Consider the following 15759-nt stretch of genomic DNA (forward strand, 5'->3'; position numbering starts at 1 on the left):
TTAAAGAGAAATGATAAGTATTTGAGGTAATGGATATGTTAATTAGCTTAATCATTCTACAAGTATACATATGTCAAAAGCTTGCATTTTATCCCATAAATACTTAGAATTATTTTCCCATAACATATAATAATGTATCTTCTATGTATTTATGTATTATGATATTTACCAATTCAAAATGTGACAAAAATAAATATAAAAACATGTCAAAACTATGAAGCAGAATGTATAAACTATTTTGATATTTTTAAATCAGTGATTTTTGTTTAAAACAATGAAGAAAAACTAAAGGATAGAAAAATGAATTGGCAACTCTGAAATAGGCAGGACTCTGCATTACTCTAATTTTATTTCTATCTTACATGTGGCCTTTGGTATACACTCAAGGATGTAGCTATAACATTATTAACATTTGTATTAGATATGCCTTAATTCCTCAATAAGATTGAGTTATTCTGGTTGGGATGGGGAGACACGGCTATTTATAAGATCGGGTGGAGATTCTTGTTAACTTTTTGAATCTTGAGTCTTTCATGGTGGAATTTTCCAAACTTGTTTGATGGGAAGAATCACCTGGAGCACTCACTGATTAAATATATTGATTACACAGAACCCTCCTCTCCCCTAGAGATTCTAATTTAGTGGATCTGGGTTGAGGCCAAGGGTTTTTTTAATGCCTTTTCCAGATTATTTTTATCTTCAGAAAAGTATAGAGAACTGTGTCCTAAAAAGATAGGTTTCAAACATTTTTGATTGAAATCCACAGAGAGATACATTTTATGTCTAACCCAGTCACATGTATAGGATAGGTACATAAACATACATACACACACACACACACATAATGGACATAAAAGTTTCACAAAAGAATATTTAAAGTTATTACACAAGGTGCATGCTACTAGTTTTATTCTACTTTTATAACATGGCGGTTGCCATCCACCTTCATGGGCCGTGAGCAGCAGTTTAAAAATACTGCCCCACAGGACAGTTCCTGGCTCAATAATTATCAACGAGTCCTGAGTGATTGACATATTAAGAAAAGGGTTTCCAGATAAATGTTTGAGAGATGCGGATACATGCAGAGCATATAGCGATTATTTGATTAAAAAGTTCACTGAATAGAAGGAACACAATAAGATAACAGAGACAGCATGAAGTAATCCTGTGTTTTTCGACTGTACTATACACAGTTCTTGGCTTTCCATTTGAAGAGGAAGATAGAAAGTGTGGAAATAATTCAAGCTGGAGCTTCACGTCAGATGAATCATTTGGAAAGTGAGATGTCTCTGGAAAGGTACAAGGGATTGGGAATTTTTAAATTGAATGCATATGGTTACAGAATGAGTTAAAAGTGTGGTTAGCCATAGAAGGGGAAATACAAGATCAGTGCTGTAAGAGATTGATTAGGTGAAATCCCTCATTTCTTCAGGCTCAATATCAATGAATCCTGGGTGTTCAAAGGGATTCTCTCAGGGTCCTGGCTAATTAATGCTAGAGCCAAAATGCTGAAGGTCGGCATCCAGTCTCCCACATGCATGTTCTTTTTTTCTTTCTTTTTGAGATGGAGTTTCACTCGTCGCCCAGGCTGGAGTGCAATGGTGCTATCTCGGCTCACTGCAACCTCCGCCTCCCAGGTTCAAGTGATTCTCCTGCCTCAGCCTCCCAAGTAGCTGGAATTACAGGTGCACACCACCATGCCCAGCTAATATATATATATATATTTTTGTATTTTTAGTAGAGACAGGGTTTCACCGTGTTGGTTACGCTGATCTCGAACTCCGGACCTCAGGTGATCTACCCACCTCAGCCTCCCAAAGTGCTGGGATTACAGGCGTGAGCCACCACACCTGGCTGATGCTCTTTTTTGTCTAGAGCACAAAGCCTCTCTAGTTGTTCTGCATTTTTCCTAGTTCAGAACACAAGAAATCTTACGTAAAGTGAGGTAATGAAAGATTTAAGTCAGGCAATGGAGTTTCCCAATGCTGAAAAAACTATAATTAATCTCATTATCCAAATGATTCACGAGAATTATTCATCTGCACAAGGGGAGGGCTATATGTCCTCTAAGGTATAAGACACCTTGGAATAGGACATAAGCTGAGTTGAGAGTACATTATAATGTGGACATGCTTAATAGCCCCTTCTTACGAGGTTTGGAGCAGTGGGCTTCAGGCAGTGCTCAGTCACTTTCCTTCTCCCTTCGCAGATGCTGCTGAGAGTGGTGAAGGTTTCTCAGCGTTCAGAACACCTGGGCACTTCCTGCCTGGACAACCAGGCCTTACGTCCCTGGACTAACCTCCCAGGGCTTAGCATTCTCTGGAAAGCACTTCTCTCAACCTTGAATCACCTACACCTGGAAAGACAGAGGTGCTGGGAACACTGAGAAAAATGTCCTTGCCAGTTCAATGCCTGAGGATGCTTCAACTATAAACATAGACATAATTCTGTGCCTTGAAACCTACATTTAAAAACGCGATACAATTTTATTCAGTAGGGACAATATAAAGTGGTTTTAGAGCAATGATCTTGATGACTTGTAAAGAATTCCTTCTGATGCTTCTGTGACTTTGTGGTTCTTTTAGTCATGCCATTTTCAGAAAACCCGAGGATAAATATACAGCTGCCCCTTCTAAATCAGAGGGCTCTCTTAATAAGAATGAAAATTTATTATCCTCCCATCCTTCCATGACTTTGAGGATAAAATAAAAAATTTTAACGTGGTCTCTGAAGCCCTGCATAATTAGGTCCCTGCATAGTTAGGCTCCTTCTGTGCCTCGCACATCATCACCTTCTGAGCACTGGGCACATGGGCTCCGGGGCAGCTCCTTGTGAAGCCACACTCTGATAAGTTTCTAAGCCCTGACTCCTCCCAGAGTACTTAGCACTCTCCTACACAGTCTTATGTTTCCCCACAAACATTACTTTCTCAGAGAATCCTTTTTTTAAATTAGACTTCATCAGTTTTGCCACCTAAAAGCAATTTTAGGATGGTAAACTTTTTTTGGAGACATCACAACTGTAATTAAATAATATCTATCACAAATAATATCATCACAACTGTAATTAAATAATATCTATCACAAATAATATCATCACAACTGTCATTAAATAATATCTATCTATCCGTTGATTGACTCATAAAGGTAGGGTCTTGCTCTGTTGCCCAGGCCTCTAGTGGGAGATTTTAGCAGATAGTAGAAGACAATCACAAAATCAAATAAAGCTGGTGCATTTTTGTTTTATTTTATTTTTAAAATCTTTCTTAGAAACAGGGGTTTCACTGTTGCCCAGGCTGGAGTGAAGTGGCATAATCATAGTTCACTGCAGCCTTGAACTCCTGTGCACAAGCAATCCTCCTGCCTCAGCCTCCTGAGTAATTGGGACTATGTGCCACCTCAACCTGTTAAATAATTTATTGTGTAATTAGTTTGTTAGTTTCTGGTTCCCTGAAATATAACCTCTGAGTGCAGAAACAACTTTTGTTCATGGCCATATTCTTAGCATCTCACACATGGTAGGCTTCCTATAATTATTTTTAAATAAATGCATGCATGAAATTTAGATGAAGGAAAAAAACACTTCCTTTGTAAAAAGACTATTTTCTAAAGGAATTCTCAGTAAGACCAATTTTCCTACAGGCTTCCTTTGTGTGTTTCAAAGTTGATTGAGTGGAATTCATTGAGTATGATTTTGTAGGAATACTTCCATGCATAAATAAGGTATGTGCCTGTATAAAGTTCACGACACATGGAACATTTAGAAAAATTACAGACTTAAAGAACAAAAATAGAAAAATAAAAAACACTGGGATGTTCTCTTAGTGATCGTCATGCATTGAAATGTCACAGCAATTTTTACTAGATAATTCTTTTAACTAGATAAAATTTTAATACAATGTCCCAAAGGGTGCTCGCTTTTCTTCCCAAGGAAAATTTCATCCGACAGTGACAAGAGGCTCACATTTTATTGAGAGAAAGCAGCATCATAGCTTGTATGGTTCTGACATTATAAAAATGAAGAAAGTCATGAGGAAATGAGATGAGCCAGGTTATAATACTGGATTTTCATCTGGTAGCATCTTACTTGAACAAAGACGTATAAGACATCTGTAAAATAAATTGTAGTAAGGAATGGAAATCAGAAAATGACTGCTTATGTCACATAAAGGGAGTTAGAGACTTACTTATCTGTACTAAAGAAACTGTCTCCAGTATAAGTGGAAAATTTTATAGTTATTAGTAACCTTAATTATGATGCATTTTAATCTAATTTTCCCATGTTTGGATTTCCTAAGGTTTTGATTTGAGGGCATTTAATAAATCACTAAATCAGGAAATGTTTTTACTGGTGACAAATTCTGTTCTTTACAGTTACCTAAAAATTACAAAGTCACAGCAATACCTCCCAGAAGGCAACCCTGAATTGTATTCAAGTTCCTGGACCTACTTAACACTTGGTTAAATACAAATAAATACCATTTTGTTTGTGGAAACTCATAAAATGATGAGGCAGCAAGGATAAGATTACTGGGTCCCCTGGGTAATAAGGGGACATTTTCATAAATGGCTTCCTTTGCAACTATGTTTAATTTTGTCCCAAGTAACTAAAAAAGAAATCCAGCTTTTACCTTTCAAACCACATGGTTTGGCTAACACAGTTGGTAAGAAAGAACTCTGAGCTAAAATCAACAAGATGAAATCCGGTGTGGGTAAATGCAATGCTTGTATCAATATTTGTATAGGAGGCTGGGCACGGTAGCTCACACCTGTAATCCTAGCACTTTGGGAGGCTGAGGTGGGTGGATCACCTGAGGTCAGGAGTTCAAGACTAGACTGGCCAACATGGCAGAACCCCATCTCTACTAAAAATACAAAGATTAGCCGGGCGTGGTGGCAGATACCTGTAATTCCAGCTACTTGGGAGGCTGAAGCAGGAGAATCGCTTGAACCTGGAAGACAGAAGTTGCACTGAGCCAAGATCGTGCCACTGCACTGCAGCCTGGGCAACAGAGCAAGACTCTCTCAGAAAAAAAAAATTGCAAAGGATTTTTAAAAATTGTCAATTGTAGTTAATATCATATATAAAGAAGGATATTTAAAATGTACCATTTAAGGAATAACAGTGAAATGAACCCCTGTGTATCTATGCTCAAGTCTATGAAATAAGACATTTCCAGTGCTTTAGAAATACCTCATAGGCTCTCCCCAATTTTATTTTCCTTCTCCTTTGAGATAATTCCTTTGATTTTCTTTATGTGTTTACCATATCCTTAAAAAATGCATTCTTTAGTTTAAAAAAATTGAGTAGTGAGCACAAATCTTGGTTGACTAAAGAAAAGGTAACCTTGTCACTGTTAGGAAAAAGATCCCAAGAACCATCTTGGACTATCAGCTAGATTCAGTGTCCTTGAAAGTTTCCGAAAGCCCCATGGGGCAGTCAGCGGGTAAGGTCTTGAGTGAGTCCGGGAAATACAAGGCTCACTCAGTGGGGCAGTCTGGTGGAGTCTCATGTGGGCATTCAGCAGGAATACAGTTATTGCTGGAGATGGCATCTCCGTATTTTGTTTCTTTTTTTAAATTAAAAAAAATTGTGGTTACATAGAAAATATGTATATTTATTGGGTACATGACATGTTTTGATACGGGCATGCAGTATGAAATAATCACATCATGGAGAATGGCTATCTTTCGCCTCAAATATTTATCCTTTTAGTTATTCAGTCCAATTATGCTCCAATTAAACAATCCAATTACATTCGTTTAGTTATTTTTAAATGTACAATTAATTTCTTATTGACTACAGTCACCCTGTTGTGCTATCAAATACTAGGTCTTATTCTTTCTAACTATATTTTTGTACCCATTAACCATCTGCACCCCCCACCCCCACCGCCCCTCAATACCCTTCCCAGCCTCTGGTAACCATCCTTCTACTGTTTTGATTTTTAGATCACACAAATAAGTGAGAACATGGGATGTTTGTCTTTCTGTGTCTGGCTTATTTCACTTAAAATAATGAGCTCCAGTTCCATCCATGTTGTTGCAAATGACAGGATCTCATTCCTTCTTATGACTGAATAGTACTCCATTGAGTATAGGTACCACATTTCCTTTAGCCATGCATCTGTTGATGGATACTTAGGTTGCTTCCAGATCTTAACTATTGTGAATAGTGCTGCAACAAACATGGGAGTGCAGTTATCTATTCGATATACTGACTTCCTTTCTTGTGGGTATATATCCAGCAATGAGATTGCTGGTATTTTCTGCTTTTTACCCATTTACGCCTAGTGTTCCACTATTGAAACGCTAAGCATTTGGGAGTTATTTGTATCTTACTGCTCAAGGTCATCACCAAGGTCTGATTGTAAAAATTAAAAAAATTGCAACCTCAGGCATAGATGGTTAATTAAACTCAACATGGCCAACTTCTAGATGTCAGGCCCGAGTCAAAGCAGAACGCTTCTGTGGCAGTAAAATGGGTGTTCCCAGCTGATTCAGGTGACAGTCCCTGGAGGGCAGAGCAGGACAGCCCAAGTAGAGATGAGGTTTTTGGGTCAGGCTTACCGCCCTGCCATTCTGTCATCCAAATAAAAGACAGGCAGAGGCAATGAACCTCCTAACGACGAAAGCCTCACTGCATTTGTCTCTCGAGACACGCGGCTCCAATCTGAACTTGCCCTTCATTCCTGATGCACAACTGTCACCCTCCTGGGGGTGCCCTTTGCCTCTTGCTTCCATGTGATCTCCTGCTTCCAGTGCCCCACCTCCACATCTTGCCCTTTCTGGGTGAATTCTCTTGCTGTGGTGGAGCACACTGTCGCGTTCCAGAGGAAAATTCTGGGGACCTTACAAGTCTGAAAATATCTCTGCTAGATTTCCACATGAAGTTTTGCCTAGGGGCAGAATTCCCAGTTGTAGGTAATTTTCTTCACAATTTTGAAGTTCTTGCTTCATTGTCTCTTTGTGTCTAGTGTGACTGCTGAGAAGGCCTACGCTATTTGCATCTTTCTGGTTTGTATATAACCTGATGTTTTCTCTCTGGACACTTGTAAAATGACCTCCTTGTCCCGGAAATTCTGAATTTCATGATGATGCGCTTGGCTTTGGGTTTATTCCATATGTTGTGCGATCAGTGGATTTTTCCATCTGGAAACTGATAACTTTCAGTTGGGGGAACTTTAAAAAAATTATTTCATTGATAATCCTGTCTCTTGCCTCTTCTTTCTTCTCTCCTTCTGGAATCCCAGTTATTCGGCTATACATCTCTAATTTTGTTGCCTTTTCTCTCTTACATCCCTTCTTTGTCATTTTGCTGTACTTTGTGGGACATTTGCTCAAGTTTCATTTTGGCTATGAACCTTTTCATTTCAAGAACTCTGTTTCTCAAGTGTCCTCCCTCTCTTTTTTTTTTTTTTCTAGCTTTTCATTTTTATTTCTTGGGTGGAATGATTTCCTTATATCCTTTAAGAGATATTTTGTTTGTTTTGTTTTGTTTTACATTTTCCTCTCTTTGCAAATCCATTTTCTCAAAGTTCCCTTTTAGGAAGGTCACTTGTTTTTTTTCTGTATCATTCATGCTAGAGGATTTCTCCAGATGCCTTTTATCTCTGCTTGTCTGACAGGGATGGGAGTTTATTAAGCTCTGAGTACAAGAGAGGAACTTATCCACTTTGGTCTTCCCAATAGCACAATCTAAGTGGCATCTTTATAACAGAAACTCCCAAATCATTATCTTTGGATTTATTTTTTCTCTCGGGATGTTCAAATTGCCCAGAGAAGAATCCTTCAGTCTCTGCTGAGAGAGGTAAAGTTCACAGGCCAGCAGGCTGGAATGTGAGTCCTGGAAGAGGACTGGAAATAGGCACATTTTGGCATTTAGAATTCCAAAACCCACTCAATTTTCTTTTTGGTGTGTACTCAAACGTGTCTTGAGTCTTCCTCCTCTCCCTCTAGTGCAAGCTTGTCCAACCCGTGGCCTCTGGGCCGCATGTGGCCCAGGACAGCTTTGAATGTGGCCCAACACAAATTCATAAACTTTCTTAAAACATTATGAGATTTCTTTTTAAGTTCATAAGCTATCATTAGTGTCAGTGTATTTTATGTGTGAACCGAGACAATTCTTCTTCCAGTGTGGCCCAGGGAAGCCAAAAGATTGGACACTCTTCCTCTAGAAAGTAAACCAAACTTTCTTGGTTCATGGGACTCTAAGTTTCTCAATACTTTTTAAATGGTGCCCCTAAGCTAAAAGACATAACTAATAGTTACGTTTGTTACACAGTTATTTCCAAAGAACTTAATAAGTATTTATGCCTAAACAATTTAGTATTTAAAACTACATACAAATTGAAAGAAAAATAGTATGATTTTATTCTTAAATAGCCACTATTTCTTACTAATGGCTGTGTGCATCTGCTGGGCACTGTGCCTCCTCTCTTGGAATCAGATTCGATGAGCCAGCCTCATTTCATGTTTCACATGGATTTTCATGAGGTACTTACTTTTTATCACACACTCATCAAAAACTCAGTTTCACAAAGAGATTATGTCATAGAAAAGAATGGAGGGTGATCTAATGTTGAAATTCTGAACTAGTTCAAGCCAGTCATCGTGTCATATCTGTCAAATGTCAAGTTTGAATGTGTTTGCATAAATAAATTTCAAATATATTACAGCATCCCTGTCAGCGTGGTGTGGCACCCCAGGGCAACCTGTCACACTCTTGGTGAACTGTAAGTTTCGTATGGCCTACTTTTGTTCAACCCACCATCCTAAGCTAGAACATGCATTAAGGTTTTACTGCATACGATCTACTGGGATCTCAAGAAACATCCCTATCTTTGCCCTCCTACAACAGCACCTTAGTACATTTAACTAAGTGTAACTTACTTTATATTGTGAATTGCAGAATCAAGCCTAGACTCTACTGCACAAGATCTAGCGTGGGTCACACTGGTCAGCAGAACTTAAAATTGAAAGCAGGAGGCAATATATTTTTATACATATAATTCCACAACCAGTAAGACGCGTTTTTTTTTTTTAATTTTGCACACTATTAGACAGTGCTATAGAAGTAACTCAACACAGTCTGTGGCTGTTTCCAGACAGCTGAATGAGTAAGAGACTGAGTATTAACAGCTGTCAAATGAGTCTTCTGTGCCCCCCACCCCCAGACTAGTCTTTGAAGGATTCTATCAGTACAAAGTCAGAATTTCAAAGAAGGTCAGAGAAGGTACTATGACAAACGGATGTTGGTCTTAAGTAAGCTAACTAGCTATTAATTCACAAAACAGTCTGAAAAGATTTGTGATGCAAGCTGACTTCTGTCTAGACAGAGAGGGGAGTGTAAAACACATCAGACAGATACGACGCAGCAGTGACAAGAAAAACCTGTTTCGGTTGCACAGATGCATTTGGAGACAACCTGCTATTTCCTTCTTTATCTAAATATCTAATTCCTAATGGGGCTATATCTAGGTACTAGGGAATTTCAATTTTATTTCTGGAGCTTTAAAACATCTTGCCCATGAATAAGGAAGAGAGTAAAGAGAAGAGAAAAAAAGAAACAAAAAGAATGAGGGAGTGAGATGGAAAAAGAGGAAGAGAGGGAGGGAATGAAGGAGGGGAGGGGAGAGAAAGAGACAGAGAGGGGAGAGAGAGTGAGCAAGAGTGTCTCTGTCAGAGGAAAGGAAGAGGGTAGGAAGAGAGAGTAACAAAAACAGAATGCTTAAATGTTTTCCTGAATTTCAAAGGTTATTTATGTGTTAGCATTTGGAAAATATCACTGACCTAGTCCTATAAAATGTATCTCTTGCCTCAGATGTATTGTAGCCATGTCTGTTTTTCTTCCTTCCACTTAACAATGGCTAAGAAAACAGTTTTTAGGGAAGCCAGTTCCTACACACTTCCATACAGTTGAATAGCTCAGAGGTCCATTAGATATAAGTCAATCAGGTCATTCAAAGAAGGTAAACAGTCATATTTATTTTTTGTTTTTTTCCTCTGACATAGCAACTTCAAGGTCAATGTAAGGAAAACACTTGGCAACTAGTAAAAGAATCATACCTAGTTTTGACAGGCATGACAAAACATTGTTTAAGCACAAATATGCTGTAACATTTGCTTGTTCTGAAGTTCTTACTCATAACCACTCATGTAATTAGTCACTTAAGTAGTCATTCATGTGCTTAAGGGTTTTTGTTTAAAAAATATGATCATGGATTTTATTTAATGCTGCATGCCAACTGCTGATTTCCTGAAGCAGAGCATTTTAACGCTGGAAAAGGGAAAGAAGAAAGTCTCGTAGTGTCATGGTAAAAACAATTGTGGAGAAATCATCGGTCAGGAAAACTCACTGTGTTAGTTTTTAATAGCTCCTGACTATATACTTGTTTCTGGTGTATTGACAGATTTGCTTGAAATATTTCTCTGCCAGGAGAAATTTTTCAGAAAATGCTATTATTGTAGTTGGAAAGAAGGAGTCTGTTTTCTTAAACGCTTTCAGATCTAAGTATGTAAATAAGAAAATTCAGTGAACACACAGAGGAAAAATTTTTCTGCATTGCTAGGACAAGGGATTTAAAAGGAAAGCCTTCCATAGCTTGCTCTTTTCTGCATGATTTTGCTACGTTAAAGCAAATGGCATTGAAGAACGTTCTAGAGGTCAGGTGATTCCATGAAGCTGTTTAGGACTAATTTTATTAAATAATTCACGATCAAAACTATATTCTAGAAGCAAAGCAGCAAACTATAACTGAAACAGAAGGAGTGTGTGTAGGGTAAGTGAGGAGGACGCAGGGCGCGGGGTAGATGTGAAACAGAAGGAGTGTGTGTAGGGTAAGTGAGGAGGACGCAGGGCTCAGTGGAGATGTTTCCTTCCTCCCTCCTCATCCAAATTTATTCTTCCTTAGCCAGTATATTCTGAGTGTTTTCGATTTTCAAATATACACATACTGAAAACTAAGCTGCTCAGTTTGTAACCAATGCTTTGACTTTGCAGATGACAGTTTGTGATTTTCCAACCTACATTTGATAAGTCATCATCACCTATGTGCATGATGACAACGTATAACAACACAATGAAAAGAGAGTTGCAGGAGTTCACTCTGAATCCAAAACGCAATGTCAAAGGCTGCCTTAAGTCATGCTAGCAGTAACATTTTTACAATTTTTGGCTCAAAATTTTAGTCTTATTTATACACAAAGCATTAAAAGACATAAATTGCTTTATAGGTTTGTTTCATATAATAAGCTATTTCTTGTAGATAAAAGATATTTGGTTCCTACTTTTATATCTACCTATCTATCTAAAGTTGTTTAAAACAGCAAACACACAAGATGTGCCCTAACTCCCTACAGGATTCCCATATTAGCTCATGCAGCAGATTTAATCTCAGAAAATCCATGTATCAGAAAAGTAGTATTATGCAATTTTATTCTAAGACATTTCACAGACAAAATATGCAGTTGTATATTTCCACAGTCTGGAAAGTGACTACACTGTTTGATGTGATGACTGACACATTAAGTGGGGTGACTTGCCCTGCTTGTAATTCATGACAGGAGGGCAGATCAATTCCAGTTGTTCCCTAAGGATGCTACTCAGCCTCCCTCAAGCTTTGGATCCTAACAGGGTCAAACTCTGCTTTTAAAGATCCAGTACACAGACGTGAGAGGTTCAGGGACTGACTGCAGTAATCTGACCTGCAGTGGCCCACAGAGAACTTTCCAGTTCCCCCAAGAAGAGTCAGAGCAAGGTCATGGCTCCTAAGACACATGTGGCAAGATCCGCTCGACACTGAAGCAGAGGAACAAACAGGAGAAACAGGAAAATGACTTGTTTTTCTACCCTTTGTTCAGAAATAAGTGAAACTGTGACTCTGCAGATGGGAAAAATACAAAAGTAAATAATCTTGCGGAGGACATACAATGTAGTACCTAGACAAAAATTTGTTTCCTTTACAAACACTGTTTCAGTCCACGAGGAAACATAAACATGCAATATATCTGAGGCAGGGAACAGCTGGATCACATAGCACTGTGATCTGGTCAAACGACCTGATAATTAAGAGTGATCTGGGGGCAAGATGACTTTCTTTATGCTTGCAGAATAGTAAAAGTTTATGGTTCAGAGCACATAAATGAGAAATGCCTGGGGGTCCATTTTGCTTACCTCTTTGAGCTGCTCTCATTTGAGACACATTTCTAAGCTGGGGTTGTTAGTGGGTTCTGATCAGTACAAACATGCAGTAGATTGTCCTTCTCTACTGGAATTTTAGGAGGATGTTTTTTCATCATCAGCTTAGTTTGCTTTCTGAGCCTAAAAGACTGTATTTTAAAAAGCCTGAAGTCACTGAGCTTGACCTTCTTGTCTGAATGGAACTTAATGTTTTGCTAATAAAGACACTGATGTAAAATGCAGTGTACAGACTCCATGATAAAGAAGATATTGTCTTTAAGGGGGTTTCACATTTCCAGGGAACCACAAAAACATTGTTTTGCTTACGGCTTTAAGATAGAAACAAAGAACTATTGAGACCCAAAAGTTACATTATCCGCTCTCTCTCCCACCAAAAAAACCCCTAAAAATATTCTTACCAGGTTCAGCTGTAGATCTAGGTTCTGTTAGCCGCATGAAAAAAATAAATTAGAACAAAGTATTAGAATGGGATTCCATTAATAAAAAAAACCTACTTCTTCCTTTCCATTACCTTATCTAGGACATGACTGAAGAAATGTTACAATCAAACTCCATCATACAAAAGATATAAAGTGATAGATCAGTTTATATTTCTATAAAACATAGAAACTCAAATTCCTGTATCAACTTACACTAGGACATTTTTCCAACTGCAGTTCATAGATGGGCTCTAGGAGCCTTGTGAACCTCCTAAAATTATTGATGCAAATTTGAGTCCAAATGTATACATGCATTTTTTAAGAAGAAAGAATATGTCACTTTCATTAGAGTTTCAAGGGGGTCACAGTTTCCATTACTGGATTTCAACACACACACTGTAGATTATCTAATCTTGCCACTCTTTGAAAATAGAGATCAATTCATCTCAATGACTTAGCCCTTCTTGGTTTTCTTGAAGCTGGAGAGAATAAAATGGTCAGACTTCGGGACATGGGCACTTCTCCTTACTTTTCTGTAGAATTCGGAAATCTGGAGAGTCTTGGATTTCACTCCCTTGCCGAAACCACTGGACCTGCAGAGGGGGTGCCCCTCGGACCCGGCACTCCAGAACCACCACCTGGCCTTCCGCCACAGCTGTGTTTTGAAGTTCCTGAAATTCAAGGAAAATGTACCCCATCAGACTTTGGTGCATTTTTAAGCAATTTCACAACACAGAAGAAAAATTCCAAATCCTAGACAAAACAGATACAAACACAAAATGCAAAACTTGCATCATAAAATAATTAGTACTGACTCAGGTAAGGATAAACACCTTTGAACCCACTGATTATCAGCTTTTCACCCTCTCCAAGTCATAAAATGAGTAAAGTTTACCAAAGTCCTGCAGAGCTTTCTGGCCTGTCTGCGAATTTGCACTGACTGCTCTCCATTTATGGAATTTGATGGTAACCACTGTTAACTTTCTTTATCTACATTTAAGAGGAAGCGGGTGGAATGTGAATTTCTTGAAACAATCACACTCTAAATAAAAGTAGATTCTTATGAAAACCAGACAAGAAGAGAAAAAAGACATGCATTTGTTTTCACATGCCTCGGCCTTTTCATGTACCACCTCTGCCCGACTAGTTTCTGATGTTGAGTTTATTAAGCTAAGGGGTTTCTGTATTTTCTCATTTTGAGATTCTGAGTAAAGTAATGAAACATGCTGCACTTCTTCCTTATTGACTTTCATTTCCTCCTTCTTGGCTCCTGCCTTTGTTGTCCCCCACCGCACTCCAACTCCAGACCAATAAATCTTTACAATCCAACAGATTAGAAATTAATTTGGCTTTATAGATACAAAGAGGTAAAGATTTTATACTTGTTCTTAAATATCAGGACATTAATATTTCCCTCACATATATCTTCTCTCTACCCTTCTTCTCCAGAATTAACTAGCAATAAGGGCCCTTTAAACTTTCTTACTATTTAAACTTCTGACTATAGAATATTGGATCTAGGCCAGGCGTGGTGGCTCACACCTGTAATTCTAGCTCTTTGGGAGGCCGAGGTGGGTGGATCACCTAAGATCAGGAGTTCGAGACCAGCCTGACCAACATGGTAAAACCATGTCTCTACTAAAAATACAAAAATCAGCTGGGCGTGGTGGCAGGCACCTGTAATCCCAGCTACTGGGGGAGGCTGAGACAGGAGAATCACTTGAACTCAGGAGGCAGAGGTTGCAGTGAGCCAAGATCACACCACTGCACTTCAGCCTGGGTGACAGAGCAAGACTCCATCTCAAAAAAAGAATATTGGATCAAATGTGGGGTGTAGGACTCTCAAAATAACTCAAACATAATTTACCCATATGTAGACTAAAAGCAAACAAATTCACATTAGGAAGTGTGAATTTTTTTGTTTATTTGTTTGTATGCATGTGTGCTAAAATTATCTGATGGGACAAGAAATGATGTTCTGGAAAAACCAATTCTGTAACCAATGTCCTGCAATAAGTGTGCTAAAACGCTGAGGAAATTCTAAAAGCCTATGACGTTGGCAGAAGAACTATAAAAGTCTAATGTGAAGTCTGAGAAGACATTTGATAAACATTTCGGTAGTTAACTAGAATGTCTTTAAGTGAAAAGGTTTAGATGATCAACTATTTCTGACTTCATTCTTTCTTCTTTCTTATATTTAAATGGAGAAAATCTCCGATTTTAAATAGTATTTTTCTTTCTTTGTGACTGGGTCCATAGAATAGCTAATTTATTAGATCAAAACAGGGTAAATGTCACTTACGGGGTCCAGCTTCTATGGGTTAACCTATTAAATGTTTCTAGGCTTGTTCAGGAAGCTGTTCAGGATAGACTACAAATGGCACTGAAATATTTTTCATGCTTCAGCTTTGAGGCACCGAAAGAGACTTTGATTTATTCCTAAGATTAGGTATTTTTTTTTTCAGTGTCAGAAAGTCAGAGATGTAGGAAATGGGTAGATGTCAAGCAACTTAAGCAGTCAAAGCTCCACAGTTATTCCAGGATTGCCATTTGGATCCTCCTGGAGCTAACATTTTTATCTTGGCAAAAGCCATGGCTAAACATAGTAAGCCATTAGGAGAACCTTCGGGAACATAACAAGGAGTCCCAAAGGAGACTGAATGCCAACCTTTACAGGATGCACATGGCAACCTGGATCATCTACTTTGTGTAGTATCTTGGAGCCCTGGGGGTTTCAGGATCCATATAAGGACCCCTCTTGCCATACCATCAAGTCCGCCTGACACTGTGCTTCCTTGGAGGGGTCTATTTGGGGAGAAATGTCACATGTACGTCCATACTATCCACAGTCCTGTGGTCCACAACCCACCAATCTGCCAGGTGGCCTGCAGGCAGGAGCACTGGCTCTGCCTCCGACCAGCTGTGAGACCTAGGACCTAGGAATCTTTTCCAGAGTAGCATGAGAAAACAGATGGAGGCAACCCTTGGACTGTGGAAGCCAGCCCACCTGCCATTGATTGTCATCATCATGCCTAAGAGAAAGCCCAATGAAGGTGCTGTGAGTGACAAAGTAAAGGCTAGTTTGATTTACAGAGATCAGCAGGATTATTTTCTAAACCTACCCCTCCAAAACCAGAGA

General features: G+C 38.7%; 1 protein-coding gene across 5 annotated transcripts in view; it reads right to left on the reverse strand.

Annotated features, from left to right (window-relative positions):
- LOC105466706 (palladin, cytoskeletal associated protein) overlaps positions 1–15759 on the reverse strand; it is a 433580-nt gene that overhangs the window by 225435 nt on the left and 192386 nt on the right. For all 5 annotated transcript variants that reach the window (XM_011715817.2, XM_011715818.2, XM_071092848.1 and 2 more), the window contains exons 7-8: positions 13150–13291; positions 12600–12623 (exon numbers count right to left, since the gene is read on the reverse strand). In XM_011715817.2, the coding sequence (XP_011714119.2) occupies positions 12600–12623; positions 13150–13291 (166 nt within the window). The remainder of the gene's footprint in view (positions 1–12599; positions 12624–13149; positions 13292–15759) is intronic.

This window comes from Macaca nemestrina, chromosome 3 (genome assembly GCF_043159975.1).
Source record: "Macaca nemestrina isolate mMacNem1 chromosome 3, mMacNem.hap1, whole genome shotgun sequence".
NCBI lineage: Eukaryota > Metazoa > Chordata > Mammalia > Primates > Cercopithecidae > Macaca > Macaca nemestrina.